Here is a 9,915-nt window from a genome sequence, read left to right on the forward strand (position 1 = left end):
AAAGGATATTGTACTAATTTTTCTTCACTATATTTTTTTCATTGATTTTTTTAGTAAAATTTTAATGAGGCATACCCTAAACGATCATTTAAGAGATAGTGTTATGATGAATAATGGATGTTAAATATCTATGTCTTCCAATAAATTTTTCTTTTTATGTGTAATAATTTGTATAGATTATATTATCTAATTTTAATATCTTATAAATAGAAGATATATCATTATGTAAAGACATAATTATGTAAAGACATAATTGTGAATACGATAGTATAAATATTTCGATCATTATAAACTTTGATCTTTTTTCATTTTAGTTTATAACATTGCTCTACTTAAGCACACTTTCTTATAAATGAAAAATAGGTATTGAAACATTTGTATGGTCAATAATTCTAATTTATCTCTAAGATATTTCATTTTCCCACTCAAAATGTACATACACTTGTATTGTTATTGAAGTTGAAATCCAAGGTAATATTCACTACAATTTGGGGGGTTGTAGTAGTAAATACATTGGTGGTGTTACAATGACCCTTCCCTTCTTAAGTGACTTAAATAGCTTTAAGCCCCACACAAGGTTGCAACAAACTTTGAGCAAATGTAATGTAGCTGAATGACCCCATCCCACTTGGCTTAGGGTAGTACAAAATAGCTCGTGACTTCTTCTTGTCAAAACTAAAAGACAAAGATGAAGACACCAATTATTTGTCACACTTCTATGAAAAAAGTTATTGGTCACACCACTTATGTTTATTATTTTCTTTTCACATTTCTGAAATAACATTTTATTTGCTCAAAGACAGTGGAGAGATTAGGTAAAGTTTAATGTAATGATCCCTAGAGCCCTCATGATCAATAGTGGTATCAAAAGTCTTTTTGGCGATGTGTTTCATTTGAGTAAGTGAGTGAATGGTCATAAAAATGAATGAATTCATAATTGTGAGAGAAATTGTTGGTATATAAAAGCAAAAATGATTCTTGCATTAAATTAAAAAGTAGATGTTAAACCCTTAATAAACTAAATTAATATTTACAAAATTGACTTATAAGATCTCAACCTATATAATCATATTCATAAATGTGACTCTTAACCATAAGAAGAACTAGATGATTAGTTTCATAAGAAACCCTATATAACTAAAACTGTGAAAATATATTGTAGTATTTATTAAAACCCTAATCAAAAGCAAAAGTTAATAATGAAAATATTTTATTTTTAGACTTCCAATATTATTAAATAATTCATGTACAGATGGAAGCAAAACTTTTTTTTATTATTTAATTTAATATTTCTTTACATTGATAATTTTTTAAAACATATCTAAATTAGTGTTTGCTTAAGTCATGAACTATTGTATGATTTTGTCCTCCTACTTATCTCTTTCTCTAGCTCTTCTAGTCCTCCCACCTCTTCAAGTTCCTGCACACCAATATTTGTTTATCACTCATTCGTTATCATAAGATATGAAATGGTTTGTTTTAAAGAAAAAGAAAGATACAAGAATACAGCTATTTACCTTTGGTCCCAAAAACAACCCATATGGGACTCCATTGAATTTGTCTGAATGGTGAAGCTGAAACAAAAGACAACAGAATCATGGGTATCAAACCTTATACCTCAAACCAAAACAAATACATTTTTTAATAATAATAAGATAGAGATATTACTTTGTGGGCTGCAGCAACCCTTCGGAAATAGGGTACATTGGCAATGGGTCCCACTGGGAATCTTCTATGAACTAAACCGTCATGTACAAACATGTAGGCCATTCCAAAAACCGTAATGCCAAGACCCTGCTCATAAATAAGGGGGTCTCATTAGTAAAAAGGTTTGGAGTATAAGAAAAAAGTTCACTTTTAAATTCATTAAAAATAATTAATATATTTGATTCAAATATACTTAAATATATTAATTAATTATTTTATGTAATTTTTGATATTTAAGATCAAAGGCAATAAGTGTTTGTTTTTAAGTGAATTAATTATGTAATTATGGGTAAATAATTAATGACATATTTAGATAAATAGTTTATTTAAGTAACTATTAAAATAAACACTTACATAAAATTTATCTAAGCTATTTTTCTAACAAAAATAAAATATATTGAAATACTTATTTAATTTATAAAAGTAAACAAAAAAAAAGAATGCTACTTTAATAATTCTTCCAAAAAGTGTCACAAAACAATAAGGTCAAATAAGTCTAAACATATCCTTAATTGTGTATGGATGCCATCAAATTGATTTTAGTTGAAAACCCACGTCAGTTCAAAAGCTTAAAATAGTTGCTCGATTATTTTTACTCTTTTTTCATCCAAATATAAATTGAAATAAATTCATTGAATGTATCTTAACATTAAAGATAAATACTAACTTTTTACTCTTTTTATATTAAAGATAAATCCTAACTTTAAGTAGAAATAATCAATTCTATTCAAAATCAATTCTAAATATAAGAATCAGTTTTAGGATACACGGAAAAAAAATTGTTTTACGGCAAGAGTAGGTAATTAAAAGAGAGACTTACCGCACCAAAGCAAAGACCAGGAACCAATCCTTTGTGAAAGAAACCAAAGTTAAGGAGAGCGATAGCAGGGACAGCATTGATTATCGCAAAAACATCGTTCAACTCGAAAGCTCCTTCTCTTGTTCTATGATGGGACTGCAATTTCAACCAACCAACCAACCAAATTTTCATTATTTTTTGTTTCTTTCTTTTTTCTTCCTTCCACGTATCAATACACCAATTGCTTATTATTATTCATAAAGTGCCAAATATCATAATCACAAACATATTTGAACCGTGTGGTGTTAAACTTAGGTAGAAAAATTCAAATTCAAATTAACAATTTTTTTTATGCATATTTGTTTCTAGAATTGTTTAAAATATGTTAATGGGGAAGATAATTGGAAGCATATATACCTCATGCATGTGCCATAATGAAGCATGCCAAAGAGCCTTGTGAGCCCATCTTGCCCAAAACTCCATTCCAACCTAAAAATTATAATTTATTATCATCCAAAATTAACAATACACTAATGAAAATAATAGAGTTTAAATTTTTTTATAGTTGATTGTGGTTCTCTCTATCTTGAATAATCGGTTTTTATTAAAATAATAAAACACAAATTTTGATCGATGAGCACCGTCACAATTAAACGCCAATCAAACCGCTTAAAAAGATACACGCACCCAATCATTTTCACTGTCTTAATTTTAAATATAAGAAAAAAATCATATGTATTTAAATCAAATTCTGACCAAATACGTTGAACGATGATTTGTAATTAAAATATTTGCATTTAATCGATATACACCGACATTGAAATAAATTTGACTTTTATTTTAAAAACCTATAAAATAATGCAAACGAGTAATGATAATGAATCGACATGGTAAATCTTTTTCTTCTAAGATTAGTAATTAATCCCAAAATATTTGTACAATATTTATGGTAATGCAATGCATGGGTATGCATCTAAATTAATCCCAAAATATTTCTTCAATATTTATGGTAATGCAATGCATGTGTATGCATCTAATTAAGCGCTAAAATAAATAAATTTAATTAAACAAAAATTAAAAATCTTTGAGAAATATAAAAAAATTAATATACAACTATTTCTTTTTGTTGCAAATTATTAACCAAAATACTAAAAGAAAATTGAAACTAATTCATGAAAAGATGAAAGAAAATTGAAACTTACAGCAGCACCAACGGATAGAGCAAATGTACCAAACATTTCAGACCAAGGAATCTCTCCACTACCCTAAACAAACAAAAGCAAATTTCAGATTCAGATTCAGAATCTTAAATTCATCAAAAAACAACGTACTACATAAACAAAAACAAATTTAAGGAACCATCACAGCACTTACCTCCATTTGCCATGAAAACCTTAAATAAACAGACAAAACACCCAAAGATGTTATACCAAGACTTGACATAACAGCTGCAACAAGATACGTCAATCTCTCTGATTTTTTCCTTGCCAATTTCTCTTCCAGTTTTTGTGACACAACTAAAATGGGTGTTTTTTTTTCTTCTTCAATTTCCAATTGGGTATCATGTTTTGGATCTTCCATGAGAACACAAAGGGTAAAGTTTTTCAATCTTTGTGTTTTTGGGGTTGTTCTGCATCTTAAAGGGGAAAAAATAAGTGTTGGGTTTGGTTTTTGGAGATGAGAAAACAAAGGTTTGTAGTGACGGTTTAAGGGTTTCAAGGTTATAGTGGCGGTTAGTCCTGCCGCCATAGGTGAAGTATGGTTTTTTTAGAGGTTGGAAAAAAATGATGCTTGGTTTTGTAATTGTTGAGGTTTGTTGAGAGATAGAGAGGAGATGGAATTGGTGTTGGAGTGAAGGTTTAAAAAGGAGGAAGAAGAGAGACCATAGGTTTTGTGATGTGTTAGAAGTGTGTGGGACATTTATCAAGGTGAAGGTGTTTTTTGTATGTTGGAGGGTTGTGGAGCCCATCTACCTCGTGGAACATTGCTATCCTTTTATGGCGGCATGTTTACCTTTGACAATTCTTATATTATATTGGAGTTTATTTATTTCAAAATAACTCAATCAAACCAAACAAATTAGTCATTTGAAGTGTGAAGTGATACTACTTTTAAATTTATAATTTAAGCGGTTTCATTTGATTGCTGTTTTGTTTCTGATTTACTTAAGTGGATTTTTATCGGATACTCATAGACATAGGGAGCCTTCTAGAGATTGAGTTATAGAAGTTCTTTCTCTTTAATCTGTCATGAAAAACAACGGCTAAGATGGTGTTGTACTTTACTTGATTATTGAATATTAAAAATTTTAATTTGACATCTACCTTAAGGTAAGATTCACTTTTCTTTGAAGACGAAGATCCAAAAATGAATACGGCCCATTAAGACCGAGTGTTTTTGCGCCTCTAGCGTGTCATACGTAATGAAATCAACAAAGGTTTGGCCTTTAAGGAATTTTCAAGGTTCGTATGTGATATTGAGTTTAGAGAATTCAACGATCCGTTTTGTCATTCTTCCGCTAAGTTTGATTTGAAAAACAATTGTATGATTGGATTATCGGTCCTTATCGTGACATGGTGTGCTGAAAATTAACGTCTCAACTTGCATGTCGTGGTTATGAAGGTTGATCCGATTTTTTCTATCTTATGGTACCTCTTCTTTGGATCTTGTAATACCTCATAAAAGAAGTAAATTGATTTATGAGATATCTCATCTTATGGTATCTCAATTTCAATGGATACAAAAAGGTAGTTGACGAGGGTATCTCTTGAAGGTGTGAAAAACACAAGAAATGCGAGTTTGAATTGAATTTTACAAGCAAAAACTTTTTCAAAAACAAGAACACCCCACTAATAGGTTAATAACAAAGAGATAAAAACACAAATATTTTTATACTGGTTCACTTGAAACTCAAAGTTAATCCAGTCCACCCGCCAAGGTGATTTTGCCTTATACACAAGAACTTAATCCACTATAATCAATATATTATAATAAATACAAAGAATAATCTTCTTTGTCTTCTCAATGATCCAACTATACCCCAATCTCCTTAAGGACTCACAAAGAACAACCTTCTTTGTCTTCTCAAGGATAACCTCTTTAAGAAATCAAATAAATAGTTTGAATAATATTTTGTGTGTTACAAGATGCTTCTACACAAGCAAATTTTACACAAATGAATAACAAATACTTAAAGAAAAATTGTATACAAAAGAATGATAGTTTTTCACAAAGAAATAGACTTGTCAAATATTGTGTCACCGACGTTTTTCTTCAAGTCTCAAAGTTTTACTTACATAGCATAAACATAAGACTGTGTTGGAGGGAAAAATGGTGAAAGCTCATTTGAGCGGTTGTCCACTGTTGGATGGGAAAGGAATGATATTGCGTACTATCCTTCGTCCATAAAATCAATGACAAGTGTGATGTATAATACTGTCTTTGCCCACGAAATTAGATAGTGGAAAGTGAAGGTAGAGAAAAACAAGAAAGGGGGGGGGGGGTTGAATTGTTTTTAGGAAAATAAAAACTTTTTAGAACTTGGACACACGCAGAAACAAAAAGAGTTCAACACAGAATTTTATACTGGTTCGCTTGAAATTCAAAGCTACTCCAGTCCACTCGGCTAAGGTGATTTCGCCTTAAAAAAGGACTTAATCCACTAATCTTGAAAGATTACACAAATAACCGTCTAAGAGAATAATAATCCCTTAGCCCTCTCAAGTAATCAGACTTCACAAAGTCACTTGAGGAAATATCTTAGCAATAATATGATTACAGTAATAAAAAGTGTTTCTAACAATAAGCAGAGATTGCACAAGATAAGTACAAGAGTTATTCTCACGTTAGAGCAACAGCTCATGAGAGAAGGAATAATGAATGCCGAAAGTGTTGTATTCTCGTGTGTTTTCCGGTATGTCTTTGGATGGCGTTCCGTTCTTTATATAGGAGTAGTGAGCAGACCGTTGAGTGATGTTAATGTTAGAATCTTGAGCATTGAAGGATGATTAAGGTCATTAATCTTTGTGTTCTTTCCAAAGCAATTTTTGGAGCGTCATAACATCCTTCTAAAAATAGTTTCTTTCCATAAGCGAGTTTCTTCACGGTTAAGCTTTCTGGATCAGAGGATCCTAATGTCAGAGTCTTGATTGCCACTTCAGATGATGCTTGTTGCTTACTGTCTTCAGAGTTTATTTTTTACTTTGACTATGTCAGAGCGTACGTCTTCAGATTTAAAGTCATTTTTCCACTTCAGAGTGTCTGACTTCTTTAGTTTAGCTTGCACTTGCGTTTGATCAGAGTCAGAGCTTCTGGTTGTGTATATTCTGAGTAACATCTTAGTGTTTGATTCTGTATCTGATGATTGTCTATCTGATTGTTTTGATCAGAGTCCTGCACACTTAGAAATTTTTTGTGGGTTGTCACTGACATCTTGAGTGACACGGACTTTCTCACCTCCCACATTGTCTAAGGGTTTTTCAATCCTTGAACCCTCATGAGCATTAGGTTGCTCAGCATCGTCAGAAACATTCTTTCTTAAGACGACTGCGTTTTCTTGACATGCAACTCTATCAGGTATGATAGTGTTCAAGGGAACGGAAACCCCAGGAACATTCTGATCACCAGATAGTATCTTCGTGACAATAGATGCAATGGCATTATGCACATACCTCGAGCCTTCCCTGGTTGGTTCTTCAAGAGCGATTGTTGAGGAGAATCCGGAGACCATTTCTTTTGGTCTTCTTGCATGAGAAGGAGTTGCAGCGTTAGCAGCAGAGTCCTCCCGGTTAGGGTTGCACGACTCAGTGCTGGGGGAATCGGACAGGGTCGTGTAGGAGGTGGAATCGGATTGGTCTGCCATGCTGAATATCTCGAAGGAGAGTTGAACAGTTTCTTTGGGAGAGGGTTTGCAAGACTGAAAGTTGAAGCGATGGAATAGGGAACGCTTGTTGCACGAGTAATGTCTATTAATTGTTGACCACTCAGAGTGCACTCTTAATTGTTTAATAAGTTGACTTACTAAACAGTAGCTAACTAACATCATTAGTTGCTACAATTTCTCAGAAGAGCACATTCCCTCTTTGCCCCTACCATTGTCAAACTGAGTGGCATCCAATGTCATGACATTCTGAGTGACATTGTACTCAGTCTGCATCAGGTTCATCCATACCAGTGATGACCACCTGCTACCATAAGCTAGGTACTTAGTTTCTGCAGACGACAATGTTACACACATTTGTTTATCCCCTGCTACCGCACCATTTGTATGATGACCAATAGGTGCCAATGACTCACAGCTTTCAATCAGACGTTTTCCATAGTCTGTTCTTTTATCCAAAGGCAGATATGGGATTCCTCTAATTGCTTCCTTGGAAATGATCTTCTTCATTACTTTTAAATGAAGTTGTACAAGTCTTCCATGTTTCAGCTTCAATTCCTGCTCTCCCTTGGCTACGGGGCACTTGGGGAAGTCTAATGAGTCTTTAGATTTCCATAGATAACAATTATCTTTGGATCTGGCCCCTCTCATCACTTCCTGATTGCAACCATTCAACACCACACATCCTCCCTTAGTAAATTTCACATTGAATCCTTGGTCACATAGCTGGCTTATGCTGATGAAATTTGCAGTTAGGCCTTTTACTAACAGCACATTACTCAGTTTTGGAACTTCAGGACAATCCAGCTTACCAACACCCTTGACTTCTCCTTTAGCTCCATCACCAAATGTCACATACCTGGTGGCATGGGGTTGAAGATCCACCAATAGGTTGCTCATCCCAGTCATATGTCTTGAGCAGCCACTATCAAAGTACCAGTCTTGTCTGGTAGGTGCCCTTGGAGATGTGTGAGCTAGTTTAGCAACACATTGTTGATTCTCAAGGGAGAGATTAAGCTTAGATGCCTGCTGCTTAGGTCTGACTTGAGTAGTTGGGTTGGGATGACTATGCAGCCTGTAGCAGAAGGGTTTTATGTGATCAAATCTACCACAGTAATGACATCTCCATCTCTGAAATTTCTTCTTCTGATGGTTACTCATTCTGGTTCTCTGATGTTGAGACATCAGTTGTGACTTCTGCTTGAATTTCTGAACTTCAGCCTTAGATCTTTTGAGTTCAGATGGAGATTTCTTAGCAAAACCTAAACCAGACATGGTTCCTGACTTCTGTCCTACCTTTAGAATCTCTTCCAAGGTGTCAGTTCCTTTGTTCAACATTCTGATGGATTTTGTCATTTGTTCTAGCTTAGCCGTCAACAAAGAAATCTCACCATTCAGACCATCTATGACTTTCAACTGCTTCTGTTTCTCAGCTTCCAACTCTTTGATGAGTTTCTTCTGCTTTTCTCCTTGGATACATACTTCTGCACTTTTAACACATAACTCTTTATATGAAGCAGCAAGTTCATCCAAGGTAAACTCATCTCCGCTTGAGTTATCCTCCAAGGCACAGACACTGGTCAGAGCAGTGACATGTTTAGCAGATTCTCCTTCAGATTCACTCTCAGAGTCTTCTTCAGACCAGGTGGCAGCTAGCCCTTTCTTTTGCATCTTGAGAAAGGTAGGGCATACAACTTTAATATGACCATAACCTTCACATCCATGGCACTGGATTCCCTTGCCATGAGTGACCTTTTCTTCGTATTTTGACTTTCTACTGATGTCACATGAAGAGTTCTTGACATTAGGTCTACCCTGTTGATCAACCTTCTTTATGAACTTGTTGAACTGTCTTCCAAGCATGGCTATGGCTTCTGAAATGCTTTCATTTCCCCCAATGTTTCCTTCTTCTGAGTTCTCTTCAATATTTGATACAAAAGCTATGCTTTTGTTCATCTTTTCAACATTCTCACACAAGCCCATTTCAAAGGTTTGGAGAGAACCAATGAGCTCATCCACCTTCATCTTGCAGATCTCCTGAGCCTCTTCTATAACAGTGACCTTCATTGCAAATCTCTTAGGTAAAGACCTGAGAATATTTCTTACAAGTTTCTCTTCAGCCATTTTCTCACCTAAGCCACCAGAGGTGTTGGCAATTTCAAGAATATTCATGTGAAAGTCATGAATAGTCTCATCCTCTTTCATCCTCAGATTTTCAAACTTGGTGGTCAGCATCTGAAGTTTAGACATCTTCACCTTGGAGGTACCTTCATGAGTTACCTTGAGGGTATCCCACACTTCCTTGGCCAGCTCACAGTGGTGCACCGGTCTGAAGATGTCCTTACTTATTCCATTGAACAATGCATTCAAGGCCTTAGAATTTCCAAGGGCTAATGCCTCTTGCTCCTTGTCCCACTCTTCTTCAGGGATTTGCATACTGACTCCATCGTTACCTGTCTTCGTTGGATGTTCCCATCCTTTGTTGACAGCTCTCCAGACTTTGCTATCTAGAGACCTTAAGAAGGCTATC

The 9,915-nt window shown here is 34.3% G+C and overlaps 1 protein-coding gene across 1 annotated transcript; it reads right to left on the reverse strand.

Moving 5' to 3' along the window:
* Positions 1-1,253: 1,253 nt before the first annotated feature.
* LOC127128358 (beta-carotene hydroxylase 2, chloroplastic) lies at positions 1,254-4,469 on the reverse strand. Its single transcript, XM_051057613.1, has 7 exons — positions 3,881-4,469; positions 3,709-3,771; positions 2,924-2,995; positions 2,528-2,662; positions 1,669-1,794; positions 1,518-1,574; positions 1,254-1,420 (listed from the first exon to the last, which is right to left on the reverse strand). Exons 1-7 carry the CDS (start codon positions 4,253-4,255, stop codon positions 1,343-1,345), a joined length of 906 nt encoding a protein of 301 aa, XP_050913570.1. The 5' UTR covers positions 4,256-4,469; the 3' UTR covers positions 1,254-1,342.
* Positions 4,470-9,915: the final 5,446 nt, after the last annotated feature.

This window comes from Lathyrus oleraceus, chromosome 1, assembly GCF_024323335.1.
Source record: "Lathyrus oleraceus cultivar Zhongwan6 chromosome 1, CAAS_Psat_ZW6_1.0, whole genome shotgun sequence".
In the NCBI taxonomy this organism is placed as follows: Eukaryota; Viridiplantae; Streptophyta; class Magnoliopsida; order Fabales; family Fabaceae; genus Lathyrus; species Lathyrus oleraceus.

Excerpts from the sequence above, each read along its gene's own strand:
- LOC127128358 (XM_051057613.1), bottom strand. The coding sequence starts at position 4,255 with ATGGCGGCAGGACTAACCGCCACTATAACCTTGAAACCCTTAAACCGT. Across the intron at positions 1,795-2,527 it reads CTGGTCTTTGCTTTGGTGCG|GGTCTTGGCATTACGGTTTT; the intron begins GTAAGTCTCTCT and ends ATTTATGAGCAG. Across the intron at positions 1,421-1,517 it reads GGTTGTTTTTGGGACCAAAG|GAACTTGAAGAGGTGGGAGG; the intron begins GTAAATAGCTGT and ends ATTGGTGTGCAG.